The 16,992-nt window shown below is 35.4% G+C and overlaps 1 protein-coding gene across 1 annotated transcript in view; it reads left to right on the forward strand.

The window, feature by feature from the left end:
* The window catches only part of LOC143227344 (uncharacterized), a 108,199-nt gene that overhangs the window by 71,943 nt on the left and 19,264 nt on the right, over positions 1–16,992 (forward strand). The window contains 7 exon segments of the mRNA XM_076458798.1: positions 2,952–3,113; positions 4,305–9,002; positions 9,511–9,638; positions 10,454–10,727; positions 13,135–13,272; positions 15,325–15,400; positions 16,161–16,207. Of these exon segments, the coding sequence (XP_076314913.1) occupies positions 2,952–3,113; positions 4,305–9,002; positions 9,511–9,638; positions 10,454–10,727; positions 13,135–13,272; positions 15,325–15,400; positions 16,161–16,207 (5,523 nt within the window).

Consider the following 16,992-nt stretch of genomic DNA (forward strand, 5'->3'; position numbering starts at 1 on the left):
TATTACTATAATATAGATTAATGAATTGAAACTTCATAAACGTTATTTTGGTTTTAATAACGGATTTTTCATAATTCAGCTACACAGATTTTGAAAATAACATTCATTTTTCCTATCACGTAAGGAATTTTTACAAGTCTGAAAGAAAGGCTCCTACTTAGATCAAATTATTATTTTCTTTACTACAATGAGCATTTTTATTATTATGTTTGTTGACAAAAATAGAAACTGAAGAAAAGGGAAGAACATTGAGGTCAAACTAATATGTATCCTCATTCATCCTGAAGTTTTTGTAAAGTCTGCGTGTTTTAGTCTCAAAACTGTGTGTTGTGGTCTTTATTTTATGTACTACATTTGGAGCACCTCATTGTAATTACCAGCAATAATTAGCCATCATGCTGGTGTTATACCTTCTCTGACACCTCCTTTCCATCTTCCTGATGTCTTAATGAAACTTTTTCCCTTGTTTTACGCCTATGGTATCGAGATTTTCATGGAAATAGTCAATATGTGATTGTATGAAATGAACTTGTAAGTTAATATTACAATCCAACTCTTTCAAATTATGTAACATGTTATTGACAATATTTTCTTAATTCGGGTTCTTGTTGTTTCCTAAATATTTGTTAATAACATCTTTAAAGGCAATCCACGCTTACTTTCCAGCTTTCTTCATTCTCCTTTCAAAATGTTCATCCGAAATCAATTTCCTAATCTGAAGCCCAACGAAAATACCTTCTTTACGTTTTGCGTCTGAAAGGGCTGGGAATTGCTCACATACATACTTGAAACAGTCGCCATCTTTGTTTAATGCCTTTACAAATTACTTCACAAAGCCCAGTTTTGTATGAAGTGGAAGTAATATGACTTTCTTGGTGTCAACCAAACTTTCACGTTCAATGTTATTTGATCCTGGTATCAGGCTGACTTTACGTGGTCATTACTTCTTCATTTAGAGTTGATTTTGTGCTCTGCTGTCCTATTCACACACAAAAAAAACCCATAAAAGTTTACTTTAATTGGATTATTAACAAACAAAGATACAAAGGACTTTTAAATCTTCATAAAATAGACAACTATGTTCTTTGTATTTGACCTTATTAAGAAGAAGTTCGAGACTTTCGTACATTTCCTTCGAGTCAACCGACTGAACAGTAGAAACATGAACAGGCGCACATATGTTACCATTGTAAAGGAGAACACCTTTAAGACTTCTTTTGCAGGAATCAATGGAAATCACTATTTAATTGGTTCATAGACTACAGTTCCTAACATTGGTATTAATACAGCAGTATTGTTGCAATAAACCAGTGAACCTCCTTGCGAAGAGTATGGTATAAATACTTTATCACGATTTCTCAGCCAATAAAATTTTATTCCTGGGGAAAGTAAGTTCGTAGCCAGAAGTCTGGACCACAAAATATCGAAGAATCCTATGGAAGGCCCAAATTTCTCACTAACTCATTAAATTCACCTTATGTGAAAAGTTGTGGTTACCCAGACGTTTCAATTTGAAAACAACCCTATCATCATTTCTATCGACATCAGGCTCAGAATCAGATGAAACTGTATCACGAGTCTCTGGTGGAGTAGATACAGGTACATCAGGTCTATGAACAATAGGTCTTAAAGTAGACTGAAAGTGTTATAGCCTTGTATATTACATGAGCAAAAATAACAGTCATCTCAGTGGTTTCTAGACTCATTCCTGAAACCCGATAAAAAACAAAGACTTTTTCTTACTTTTGCCCATTGTTTCAACTCTTCGACACAAACGGTGTAAATTCTGTACGGAGCCCATGACTTGTCTTTGCCCCCTAGTTTAAATCCAAAATACGCGTGGCCCAGAATGGCCAGGTGGTTAAGGCGCTTGACTTCCAATCCGAGGGTCGCAGGTGCAAATTTCCGTCACACCAAATGTGCTCGTCTTTTCAGCCGTGGGGGCGTTATAATGAGAAGATCAGTCCCAATATTCGCTGGTAAAAGAGTAACCCAAGAGTTGGCGGTAGGTAGTAATGACTAGCTGCCTTCCCTCTAGTCTTACACTGCTAACTTAGAGACGACTAGAGCAAATAGCTCTCGTGTAGCTTTGCGCGAAATTAAAAAAACTTACAAACAAAATACGCTTTGTGATGAATTTTGTAATGTTTTGCCTTTGTTTCCTTGCAAAATGTTTTACTGTTTTACCACAAATATAACACAACGTGTTTTGAGTCATTTACACAACCTTTAGTTTCTATAGCGATCAATAAATAATATAAAAAAATAATTTCAAAGTGCACGCACAAACAAATATTATCCGTTTATATATTATCGGTTTGTTTATCATAGGTTCTAGAACAAATGACAAGACTCTCACGTCGCGATTGATTTAGATAACTCTACAGCAAATATTTTAGCACAGCAAAATATGATTCACTTGTGTAAAAGTACATATGACATTTTGTGAAAAATCTGTACCTGGTAGAGAAAAAATTGATACCATTTTCGGGCTCAGGGTACAGAAATTACTGTAGAACATGGCCTGGCATGGCCAGATGGTTAAGACACTCGATTCGTAATCTTAAGATCGCAGGTTCGAATCCATGTCACCCCAAACATGTTTGCCATGTCTCAGCCGTGGAGGCGTTATAAAAGGACGGTCAATCCCACTATTCGTTGGTAAAAGAATAGCCCAAGAGTTGGTGGTGGGTGGTGATGACTAGCTGCCTTCCTTCTAGTCTTACACTGTTAAATTAGGAATGGCTAGCGCAAATAGTCCTCGTGTTGCTTAGCGCGAAATTCAAAACAAACAAACAAAGTGTACATCATGTGAAGATTTCAAAACAATAAAACCATCGCAGGCGTGTGTATTTGATTATAGAGTATTAACTATGGTTTTAATAACAGTGATTGTATCATGTAGATAATTGTGTTATAATATACTAGAAACAAAACTTTTTATTTTACAGCTGAAGAACCCACGGGCTATTCAACAGACTCCAAACATCACACCACTATCTCAAGCAGTTTTCATGAAAATTCCTCCGACCGAGAAAACCCTGTTCTGGAGCTTGACTCAAGTTCTGGAGAGAATTACAAGTCGATATTATCTTCCTTCTTATCGTCATCTGGTATTTGTTTGTTCTTTCTTTGTTTTTTAATTTCGCGCAAAATTACACCTACACGTGATCTATTTCCGCCAGCTGTCTCTAATTTAGCAGTGTAGAAATAGAGTAAAGGCAACCAGTCATCACCAGCCACAGCCAACTGTCAGGCTAATCTTTTAACAACTAATACTGGGATTCACCATAATAACGTTATAGCGCCCTCACAGCTAGAAAAGCGAGCATGTATGATGTGAATGGGATTCAAACCCGGGTCTTTCAGATTACAAGTTGAGTATCCTAACCACCTGGCCATGCCAGGCCCTTCATCTGTTAAATACTCATGAGGTGAATTAAAGTAAATGAATTCTAGTTTAATTGCGGATCTACAGCAACGTATCTGTCATCAATTATATCTTATTAGTCAGTTGTAAGGACCGAGAGTTCATGGCTCACGTCCCCTTACAGCAATATCGTCCTCCGCACTTTGGTGTCGCGGGTTTGTTATACTTTGATTAGGGTTGGCCGCATGCTTTTGACTACTTTATAAGTTCAGAGTCAGCGACGGCTTCGTATGAGTTCTCGAAATAAACAAATATCCACCAAAATATTATATAATATTCTGTATCTGATTTTTTCTTCTAATTGTTCAGACGTTTTACCTGCATAAGTGTAACAAGTAATAATTTTAATAAGTGTCGGTAATATAAAATAGAAGGTTTGTGAAGTTTTAGAATAATACCATAATTGTAAAACTTTGTACTCTTAATAAATATGTTAATTGTACCTATTAAAGGCTCTTGCAGTTTGAAAATAAAATTAATCTTACTTGCTGTAATTGATTTGTTCACAGAAATGTTGTTTTAATTGTTACATAAATTAGAGACTGCTAGCGCAGATATCCCTCGTTTAGATTTGCGCGAAATAAAAAAACAAACAAGGGTTCAAATGTGCGTTACACCAAGCATGTTCGCACTTGCAGCCGTGGGGACGTTATAATGTGACAGTCAGTCCTACTATTCTTTGCTACAAGAATTGGCAGTGGGTGGTGATGACCAGCTGCCTTCTCTGTAGTCTTACACTGCTAAATTAGGGAAGGCGAGGGCAGATAGCACTCGTGTAGCTTTGCGCGAAATCGCAAACAAACCAAACATATATCATTAATTAAACCACTTAAGTTGAGTTTATGAAAATTTTATATCTTTTATTTTTCTTTAGGAACAGATGATGCTGTACCAACATTCACACCTGAAGAACTTATTGAGCTAGAAAAGTCCATGAATGGTGTTTTGAAAGATTCTTCTTCTGTACCCAGAAAACATGTTGTTGATCAGATGTTAACAACCAAGTTTCATCCAATCCCATCAACACCTGATGTGCTGGCGGAAGAAGAGTCTTCTCTGAGTGATATCACGATTGTACCATCCATTGTTCAACAAGATGTTAATGACCTACAAACTTTTTACACCACATTCACCCTCTACACAACACTTTTCTCAGGAAGTTCTCCTATCGTTTCTAGTTCTGAAAAGGTGGTTTCTAATGTGGTTACTTTTCCTTCCTCGGGAAGAAATACTTCTTTTAGTACCCCAACTGTGCCGGGTTCTCATTTGGCTGAAGTATTTTCAACCTTGATAGAAACGAGCGAAAAACTCAAAACCACAACCGTTTTCAGCACGTCCACTCTTTTCGCTACACTTTTTAATGGCTCAAGCTCATTTGTTTCATCGATAGAGGACGTTCATTCTGAAGTATACACAGTTACCGAACTCGTCACTTTTACACGTACCCTAGATCTAACGGTTGCTTCAACAGAGACTCTACCAACATCAGTTGAGTCTTCAAAACCTCTAAAGCCCACCCCAGTGTATTCCACTGTAACAGATTACACTACTCTAACTAATTTTATTACTTTGTTTCAGGAAGATTCGTCTTTTATTTCAAGTATTGAAGAAGTAGTTTCTAATGTGTACACAATCACATTGCATGGCTCTATTGCAAAGTCAAGTCCCTCTATACCAGAAACAATTAACGGTTCCAAGCCATCAACCATTGTTAACACTTCGTTTCCATCATCTACAACAAGTTTTGTACTATTATCTAACAGTTACTTACCATCTCCTGTGGAAAGTTTTACTCCATTTGTTGAGACACGTTTGTCATTACCTGAAAGTAGGGTGGCATCAAAACGTTTGAAGGTGCCATCTGTTCGTTTATTTACACCCAAAACTAGGTCAACATCAGAAAGTCCGAAAGTGCCATTTATTAAGACGCATTTATTTAAACCCAAAAGTAGGTCTACGTCAGAAACCTCAAAGAACCTCGAACCTTCACTTTTCAACACATTTTCAATACTCAGCACAGATATTAGACCAACAGTTATCAGAAGCACTTCAGAAGGTAAAGACGAACCTGTATTCGAGATCACAAAAACCATTACACAAACGCTGTATTCTACAAATACCCATTACATCACTTTATTCAGCGGTACACAAACTATTCTATCATCAATTGAAGAAGTCTATTCCAATCTTATAACCACAACTGCTATAGAGACTATTAAAGGCTCCATAACAATTAATCCTATCGATATAAGTACCACGGAAGAAATATACTCTTCAAAAATGTCTGCCATTGTTACTTCCAAGACAGCTTCTGAGAACCCAACTGAAACCTACCACCCACAACTTGTGCCATCCTTGCAGACATATTTTACGACCTACACCTACTACACAACACTAAATAGCGGAACCAATACAATTGTTTCGAGCAAAGAAGAGGTGGCCACCTCTTACGTCACCGTTTTTGTTCCAGAAAAAACTTCTATTAAGAGCGAGGCGTTGACCACGAACTCAGTGATCACATCTTCTGTATCTTATACTGGCAAAACCGATTACAGCACTTACACGTTCTTCACGACACTTTTTGATGGCGAAGACCAAGTGATTGTTACTAATCAACAAATTATTCCTCACGTGAAAAAATCATCCTTAACTGTGACATCAGAACTTTTTCCGACACCTACCCGAGTATCTTCCGAGAGTGTCTTGACTTTCTTTTCCACGTTTACGTATTATTCAACATTTACAACAGGAGGGCAAACGAGAGTTTCCACTAGCTTAAAATCAGTCAAGCAATTTGTGACAGTACAGCCAACTACTGCAACAGAGATAACAGGATCGAAGTCCTTACTTGTTGAGACACTTTCTCTAAGGAGTAGTCATACAGTGTCTGCTATTGATCAGTCTCTGGAAACTGCAGTTATTTTACACAAACCTTCTACTTCAGTTACAAGCACTAGTGATAAAGAAAATGTTACAAGTGTAATTGGCGTAAAGAGACCTTCAACGTCAATATTAACTAAAAGTGACACAGAAGAGTACGTGACTGCTGTTAGACTAAATAAACCCACGTCTTCAGTTCCGTTCAGTAATGGAAAGGAAAGTATGAGTGTTATCACGTTACTGCCCAAGGCTGTCTCAACTAAGACAAGCAGGTTGGCACTATTTGATGTTTCTACCATGAAAGAGGGAGAATCTAAGCAAATGCAGACTGAGGGTATTAAAACTAGTTTATCTATGAAAAGTACCACGAGCCCACATATAGAACCTAGTGTTTTCAGTGAGAAGATTATGACAAAGATACATACTGAGGGCTCTGGAAAAGTAGACAGTGAAGAAAAACCTACTACGACCTACTCTGAACACACAGAGACAATGCCCCTTTCTAGTCTTAAGCCTTTCAAAACTGAAGAGCAGGAAAAAGACATTACGTCTACAGAGTTAGCTGGAAAAAATACAACTGAGAAAATAGTAGTCATTGAAACAATAAGAGATACAACAAGTTCAAGCTCGAAATCTCTTGTTAGTGGAACTTCTACGACTATAGTTGATGGGTCCACCATTGTTTTCTTTACTGATTTTATATTTCCTGATAAGTCACAATCTTCACTGTCTACATACGCTGCATCTACGAAAACCGCAATTTTAAAAGAAACAAAAAATGTTTCTTTCTCGTCCGAAGCTCCTATAATAATACCATCGTACACTAGAGGTGAGAAGAGTGGCCTTTCGAAGACATACGAAAAGACAGATAATACCTCACAAGACATAATGAATGCTACAAGTGGCTTTGTAACGAAACTAAGCGAGTTTGTTTTGCCATCCGCTATTTCACATGATAAACAACAGAGTAATGAAACATCAGCTGACGAGGAAGACAGTATTCAATCAGGATCAGTTATAGATTTGTCAGATCTTCTTGAAGGAAACCCTAACATAGCTGGCAACCTAGCGGAAGCTGTGAAAGGTATTTTAAATAAGATTAATATAACAGGAAGTACCATAAATGAAACAAGAGGATTTTTCCCAGGTTTAAATCCCGAAGAAAAAAATAAAGATGTTTCTACTAAACCTTCTAGTGTTCAGGAAGAAACTGAACAAACGACACAGTCACTAAATACTTCTTACGAAGAAGGTAGAGAACCAAAAAACGTAAATGTTCCTATCTCAGGAATATTATCACACAGCAAGAAACCGTATGGTGATAAAGAAACCCAGACGTTTACAGGAATAAAGACCATATTCTTTAAACCAACACCAGTTTCAGAAGTAACAGCAACGAGTCAAACAGTTTTACTTGTGCCACCTGGTCTTGAATCAAGAAATGAAAGCACGATGAAGTTAGAAGGAAGTATTAAAACGATCTCTGAAATTATTTCTAGTGGCACAGTTACACCAGAAATTAACACTGAAGGAACTGAATCAGTGCTCGCTGGCTTCAAGACCTTATTTGTAGATACACTCACAAGACAAGTTCAAAAGAGCTCAGACAAGAAAACAACATCTCAACTTAGGACTCGAAATGGTTCTTCAATCAAGTTGGCTGATAAAAAGAATGAAGAGCGTACAGTTACGGAAGAGGCCCAAAAGTTTGGAACTAGTTTCACCCAACTCTTACCAAATTCTCAATCTATTGGTAGTCGTGGACACACAACGAAAACAAAACCTCCACCGGAAGTTAAAACAATATTTTTCCCCCTTCCCAGTAATAAAAACCAAATTCCGGGTACTTCCAAAAAAGAAGAAATTCTGAGTAATGACAACACACCTACGCGTTATGTTACCAGTTTAGAGTCCGGAACTCGAACATTAACATTAACAACCACTAAAACAGTTTTCACTCGGAAAAGCACAATTACCATATCTTCAACTTTTACCACCACAATTGCACCACGCACGTTTGTTTCCACTATAATTGGCAACAAGACTATTTTGGGGACACTCTCCAAACCAACAGGATCGGTGAAGCTCGAGGAAACAGAATTACCTTCAGAATCAACAACAACAACGGTTACGACTACAACAATGGTCTTTAATTCTATCACCACAACTGTAGTTCGAACGTTGGTGTTGCAGAACGAAGAAATAAAACCAACCAAAGTGTCCAACATAATTCCATCTACAACCACTGGGAATATTTTTAAAGTCAACTTTCCAACTAGATCCACCCCCACCGATACAACTACTCCAAAGATACGAACCTTATTCAAGGGTACCTTCTTAGCAACACCAAAAAGGAAGACCGAATCAACAAAAACCACGACAAGGAAGCCGTTTTTGTTATTTAGACCTAAAAGCCGTCCAACAGTTCCAACAACTCCAGCTCCAAAATTCATCGGTCCGATTCCCAAACTGAGATTCCCTACAAGACCACCCACTCCTCCCCCAACGTCTCCTCCACCACCAAAATCAACATCGTCCAGTGGAGAAGACTCAGATGACGAAACTAAAGAAGAACGCTGCATACCTGAATGTAATGCGAAAAATAAAGAAACCTGCAAAAAGACTCCTGTCGGTTTGTCTTGTGAATGTGGACCCGGATTCGCTCGCAATGAGAGCTCAACACTGTGCGAAGGTATTTCTCGTTTTGTATTTAAACAAAAACTAATTCCTTCTAATTTTTCTCTACCGAAACATAAACTTTCAGCATAAATTACCAGTGTAATTTATAACGTTTTGAGCAGGATAACGATTTAATTAGATTATACCGTATTCAGTGGTCATTTGAAACGTATTAGGAATGGCTAAATTGTTTTCTTATTTTACCACCAGAAACGCATTTTATTTTCAAATAGTAAAGTGTCTTTGTGATTTAAAACAAATTTCGCTAATTATTAATTTTCTTGACGTTATAATCAGTTCAAGTGATATTTTTCAATCAGTGTATTGGCACAGATATTTTAAAAATGAAACATTACGTTCTGTTTAACATGGAATTGTCATGTTAGGTGAAATTGGTAAAGTGTAATTTATTAAGTTATTTAGGTGCTTATTTTGTTCAAATCGTGTCAGCAGAACTTTTAATTATTAATTTTCTTACACTTTTAGATACATTTATTTCCGTTCTTTACTTTTGCATGCAGATATCAAAAGCTATGTAGTGGTGCTCCGTCTGGTGAGGATGAAAGAATCGGTTCTTACTTACAAAACAGAGTTTTCTAACAGTTTATCCCCCGAATTTAAAGAACTGGCAGTACTGGCAAAGAAAGGAGTAAGTAGTTGATTACCGAACTATGACATTTTACACCTTCGGAGTAAGACTGGTGTATATTATTAAAAATGCTCTCGCAGTATCACTCAGCAGAGACTCAAATTGATAAGCCTAATTTTTATTTTATTCCATAAGTTTGTTTTTAAGTCAACTTTTCTACCCGAAGAGCTAAATATTCTAAAGCAAACTGCAACTTTTAAAGTACAACAAAAGTAAATTACCAAATATTTCAAAAGATATAATATGATTAAGAGAACTATATATAAGCGTGTATAAAGATATGAAGACATATATACGTATCAACATTTTCAAGAAGAAAGAAGCCCCGCAATATCTGTTTTAAACTGGTCTATTTTTAAATCAATTCTGGTAACTTTTTCGAGTTTAGACCCGATATGGCCAGGTGGTTAAGGCACTTCACTCGTAATCTGAGGGTTGCGGGTTCGAATCTCCGTCTCACCCTGTCAGTTGTAGGAGCGGTATAATGTGACCGTCAATCCCACTATTCTTTGGCAAAAGAGTAACCCAATAGTTGGCGGTGGATGGTGATAACTAGCTGCCTTCCCTTTAGTTTTACACAGCTAAATTAGGGACGGCTAGCGCAGATAGTTCTCGCGTAACTTTGCGCGAAATTATGAAAAAACAACAAGTATTTAATTTAAAAAAAATAAACTAAAACATGATGAAAGTGAATGCACCTAACGTCTTCTGTGGGTAACAAAACTATTTTTTCAATTTTTAGAATAATAAGTAATGATGACGACCTCACAATTTAATATACTAATCTTATAAATCAACTGATCTCACGCTGGCAGATTCATCAGGCATACGAAAACTCCAAAGTGAAGCAAAATTACGTCACTGCTGATGTCAACAGTATAAGCAGCGTTGACAAGATGGACGACGTAAATGAAGTGGATGAAGGCGGCGTTCTTGTGAATTTTACAGTTCGTGTTAAGCGAAACTCCGTAGTTGATGAAAAGTTATTGAGTGACCAGCTCTCACAGTCCATCGAAGCGTCAAACTACAGCGTTGGAAACACCGAACTTTTTGCCAGTTCGCTGACACGAAGCGTACAAAATGTCCAAGGTTAGTGATATGTGTCCAATGTATTATAGTAGTCTTAGAGATATAGACAAAAAATATTCCTTTCAAGAGAAGAGTGGCCTGGCATGGCCTAGCGCGTTAAGGCGTGCGCTTCGTAATCTGAGGGTCGCGGGTTCGCGCCCAAGTCGCGCCAAACACGTTCGCCCTCCCAGCCGTGGGGGCGTTATAATGTGACGGTCAATCCCACTTTTCGTTGGTAAAAGAGTAGCCCACGAGTTGGCGGTGGGTGGTGATGACTAGCTGCCTTCCTTTTAGTCTTACACTGCTAAATTAGGGACGGCTATCGCAGATAGCCCTCGAGTAGCTTTGTGCGAAATTCAAAAACAAAACAAGAGGAGAGCACGAAACTTTACACATAGGGGGATTAAAGTATACTGATTAAAATATGATAAGACATGTCATTTCACAAAGAGGTCACATAAATGTGTGCCTCTTAATTAATGGAAAATTAATAAATGTTCATATGATACAAACTTACAGAATAAATAAAATATATTTTAGTTTTTTTCGGGAATGCATTGTAATTATTGTACTTACAATGATTATATTCAATAAATATAATGCCTTTTGTTATAAAAATTATCTGAAATAACCAATTTGTCAAGTTAATATATATATCCTTGTATACTTCACACAAGAATAATATATATACACATACATTTTATAGAAGGAAAAAAAATTCTGGTTTCTTCACTATAGATTTTAACTGCAAAATTTGTCTTCTTTTATTCATAAATTCCACTTGCACGCAGATTAATCTGTAGTGAATTAAAATATTTACTTATTAAAGAAAGTTCAGTTTGGTCAGTGTAAGGAGAAGTCAGCATTTAAAGATTATTGGTATATAAATATCTTAAATAAATGCGACACGTTTTTGCTCTTTCCAACAAATAAATGTCAAGATATGGATGCATATGATCCACACAATGAAAAAGCAAAGTTGAATCCAAGTTCAGCATTTTTCTAGATTTCCAAGAAAGTATAAATTTGGTTCATTTCTATGTGAAAAATGAATTAAATGTAACTTTATGATCTATCAGATTTATGTTGTCAGACTAAAAAATATAAACTATTCTAGAAATTTCGCAGCATTTCATTTCAAAGCTGTTATCAACAGGCTTAACACAGAATAGTCGGTACCTTATTTTAACAGTTGATGTAGCTTTCAAACAATAATATTTGGATTGTAATAATGGCCAGAAAAATGCAAGTAAACCCTTACAATGTGTCATACAAATCACTGTATAATAAAATTTATTGGTCCCTTTGTGTTGTACATAATCGGATGTTCCATTAGTGAAACATTCGGAAGCAAAAGGCCATTCCAAGAAAGCGGTTTGGAATTTCTCTCCAACTGAATGTAATCTAGACTGCCTATCGTATGTTAACAGACACACAACACCTGATTAATTAAATGCCTCGCTATTTGGATTTGACTTTAAAAGTCTTTGTGATGAAAATGACGTCTTAGAAAATTGGCATTCCATAATTCTTAACAGAAGATGGAGCATATTAGGAAGTGTATCATGGAGAAGCAAATACAGAACATTACAATTCCAGGGAAAAAAAGGCTCCGACCATATTTATATTAACGATTATATGTGAAAGATGGCATCTACTTTTTCTGGAATTCAGAAACAAGGTTAGAAAGAAGGTAGCAAATCTAAAACAGGTACAATAACTGGCAAAACGTTTATCAGGTGATATGACAGCTATTGATGCCAAGATAAGAAATATGAGTATGCGAGGCACACAGTTTTTGACAGGCCTTACATTAGGTGATGTAACAGTCTTAAATACCAAGATTATAAAAGAGTAAGAGTTCGAAGAGACACGTAACCACTCTCAAAACTTTCATCAGGTGATCTGACAAACATGTATACGAAGATTAGAAAGATGGCAAGATGCTTATTCTAAGCATTCCAAATATTTATATATGAATTAAATTAAGCCAATTGTATTTAAATTAAGACAAAACACAATTAAATTCATCAAAACTGTATCAAAAATAAGTGTCTCCAAATTTATAATTTCAGTTTAATTTCATTTCTGACAGTTAGTTTCAGAACCATACTTTTTTTTTTGATGTAATGACTATTTAAAATATATGTTTATTTAAACCACTAGTTTATGTGTTCTTTAAACCACTAGTTTATGTGTTCAACGTAAATTGTACAGTAGTTTAATTTCTAATATGGTAATCTTCGTTCACGTAATTCAAATTTCAGAAAGGACTGTTTAGGCAGACATTGATTGTTTTACAAAGTTAAAACTTATAAAATATATTAGATAATTAGAATAATAATAAGTTTTTAGTAGTTTTAAACCAAAAAAGTTTCCTACGAACGACTTAGTATTGCACGTGTGTGATTGTGTTCATTTTTTACAGATTTTAACGAATGTACAAAAGATTACAACGACTGTGCAAAAACAGCTATATGCATAAACGTACCAGGAACGTACACGTGTAAATGTAAAGATTTCTATGAAGACCTTGATCCTAAGCTACCAGGACGAGTGTGTTCAGGTGAGAAAAATTATTAAAAAATTAAAGTTTGCTTAGTTATTAATTAATTTTGTGTGCACGTTTCATTAAGTCTATTACACTAACCATAACTTTCGTTGTCAGTATATATTCGTTTGTTACTCCAGTAATTTCAATGGTTCAATATAAGAAATCCAAAAAATGGTCCTTAATGTTACCTATGTATTGGAGGCATGGCATGGCCAGGTGATTAGGGAGTTCTACTCGCGGTCTGAAGGATCACGGGTTCGAATATCCGTCCCAACACACATGCTGGCCCTTTCAGCCATGAGGGTGTTATAATGTGATAGTAAACACCACTATTCGTAAGTAGAAGATTACCCTAAGGGTTGGCAATGGGCCACGGTGACTAGCTGTCTTTCCTCTAGCATTTCACTGCTAAATTAGGGATGGCTAGCGCGGATAGCAGACGTGCAGCTTTGCGTGAAAGTCAAAAACCAACTAAACTTACATATTAGTAACTTCTAGAGATTAAAGACCAAGGTTACGCGCAATATAACTCGCTATATTGATATTAGCAGATAACGTATAAAACAAATTCCTGAAGCATGCCAAAACATTTCTCTAAATCATTTTTCCTTGCTTTGGCGGAGGCAATTTTTTTAATTAGATATTCACAATCTATCTGCCTAAGCAATGTAAAACTTAGAAACATTTAGGCTAGATAAGGTTAAATTAGGTAATATGAATAAATATAACGGTAATATTATGAAATGTTTGTGCAGAGTATACTTGCTATAACTAACAGTTCACGAGTAGCAGGAGATTTATGTAACTTGTTTGTGTAAAATTTGCTCCATGTAACAATTTGACACGTCTTTTGGATAATTTTAAAAGTCACAGCTCAAAAGACAATGAAACAATAAAATTTAATCATAAATAAATGTATAAAATTAAGAAGTTTCAAAATAATAAGTGCAAAGAATGTGTTCCTGCCACAATTCTAGAAAGAAAAAAATAAGAGTACAAATAAATCAAAATTATTATGTTGGTTTGGAGGTCGGTCAAATTAGCCTAGTCCGTACTGAGTGGAAATAAAAGAAATAACAGATAAAACATGAAGATTTATTTTTAAAAAAGAGAATTAAACTAACGAATCAGAATGTCAGTAGGGGTCTATCACTGCTTGGTGCTCGAACGCAACTTGTACCACGGTTAAGTGGCCTTGCTCAGCAGTCATATACTCCATAACGCATTTGCAGTCATTACATAATGAGACTCTATGACTGTCGAACGTCAAATCAACGTTTATACCACGTTCATCCAGTGGTTGCTTTGTTTTAGCCTATTAATCACTATGCTACATAAAAAAGAGCTCACTACTAGATCATGTGTTATATAACTAACACTAGTTACATACTATACAATAAAATAGGAATGTTTTTATAGGTAGAACCTGCATTTTTCTTTACTTCGTAGAAAAGTTTACGTGTCGAAAGCGCTATATTTGTGTGTGGATGGTTAAGGAATAACGTTGGTTATGAATGAGCCATTTAATTTTGTCTCTCAAGTATGGTATTGGAATACAGTGATTTTTGTTCTTTCAAATAAATAATTTGACAAATACTTGTGAGTTGATTGCTTTGTTACTGAACTGATAAAAGTTAATTAAGAGAAGTCAAGGGTTAATATGAGGCGAAACTACAATTTACATTTAAACAAAATATTGGAGTTTCTACGTCTTTTTTCCACTGAAAATTGAAAGTACTTTTTCTTAATATGTAGCTGACAACTGAACGTACATATTCCTATAAATTATACTGACAATTGAACATTCTCAGTATGTGACTGTAGTGATACTTTTACGGCATACTGTTGCTCTGACTCAATTTGTTTTATATCAAGTTCTCTAAAGAATATTCTAATATACCTCACAATACACAGAGGTATTTTCTGTCTGCATAACTTAAAACTAAGTTATTATACATGATTCAGAAAACAACGATGTCTCGCAAAATTGTCAACATGTATACAGTTTCTCTGCCATTTTAATGGTTTTGATTCAATAAATATTCTATCATTTTGACAACGTAGGTGAGATCAAGAATTGTGACTTTTGTAATTATCGTGGGGACTGTATCATGACCGACGGAGGTTCCAGAATTTGCAGGTGAGACAAGAGAAAGTATACAAGTTATTTATACAGGAATCTCTATATTATCTATTTTATTGAATACTTCTTTAACGTTTCTTTTTAACTGTTTGTCACTTAAAGTTTAATATATCTTTATAAATCTGTCTTCTCTAATTACACTTTTGATTTTCAACCTTATCACAATTTCAAACACAACTTAAAAGGAATTATAGGTTTGCTCTTATTTATAACACTGAAGAAGTTCTTCCAAAGTGTGAGAAATAAGATAGTTTCTGTTATATATAAGTTATATCAATAATTTGTATAGTGTAAGTTTTTGGTTATTTGTTTAAGTTCAAAACTTTACAAAATACTATCTACACTTAGTCTAACATATGGATCAAACCCCGAATTTAGCCTACCACTAAACCACTTTGTATTCGGAAGTTGTGATAATAAAACTTCAAAATTACTGTTTAAATCATTGAAATTTTAAACCTACGAGCTGTATGCTACTACAGAATTTTTCCTACCATTATGCCCCCGTGGTTCTATATAAGTCTGAGAGTTACAACGCTAAAAATCGGGTTTCGATTCTCGTGGTGACAAAGTGCAGATTACTCATTGTGTTTAACACCAAAGTATAGGATATAAAAAAGTGCAATTTTTAAACTGATTACGTGTAGGTTATCTTTATGTGTAGTATGTTGTTACATCTGTTTTCTCCTACTGAAGGTAAATGTTATATCATGTTGTGATATTAATATCATACGGCTTATATTTTCTTCTTTTTCAGATGTCATCGATTATACCTCGGTACAAGATGTCATATTAACGGTCTTAGTACGTTCTGTTTCATACTCTTCTTTTTAGAACTCACTGTTTCTAGTTTTAATATAAATAAATTTTATAAACTAAAGGGTATCTGGATCGTTCATAAATCGATTGTGAAAAAATAAATCGTATTAAAATAAAAATATGAGTTTACATTTAAGGTTCTATCAGAACTCATGCGCCTGTGATTGTAAGTATATCACTTGAACATGAAACATGTATATTTGGTAAATACGTTTTTAACTACAAAATATATAAAACTGATAACCATTTTTTAAAAAAAATTGATTTCTAGACCACTTAAGCCAAAAAAACAACAACAACAAAAATAAACATCTTCCATTGAGTGTAAAAGTTTGAGTATGATATATTAAAACGATTTTGGAGAGTCATCACGTCGTTACAGTATATGTCGCCACACATGTTCCTGCTCAACCTGACGACTGTAGCGTAGTTTCCTTTGCAAAAGGCTTTGTCGTAAGGCTGTCACGCACAAAACGCATCATCACTTTCCGCCTGTTTTCATAGGCCATCTGGTTTACAAGCGCTCGTTTCAACACCTTAAATCTAAAAAATCCTATTAAGGGTGCTACAGGTGATTTGACCGGTTTGCTTTCATGTGAAATGGTAAAAGAAGTGTGTGATGATTGAAAGGATATGTACTCGTAAATTGGATTGCTATTTTACACAGAGATCCTTCTTAATTGTGGGACGTTAATTCTTACCTGTTACAGAAAGCCACACTTTGCTTACCATAATTGAGACACAAATTATTACATGTCTATTTCTGGATG

The sequence above is a fragment of the Tachypleus tridentatus genome, chromosome 9, assembly GCF_004210375.1.
Source record: "Tachypleus tridentatus isolate NWPU-2018 chromosome 9, ASM421037v1, whole genome shotgun sequence".
In the NCBI taxonomy this organism is placed as follows: domain Eukaryota; kingdom Metazoa; phylum Arthropoda; class Merostomata; order Xiphosura; family Limulidae; genus Tachypleus; species Tachypleus tridentatus.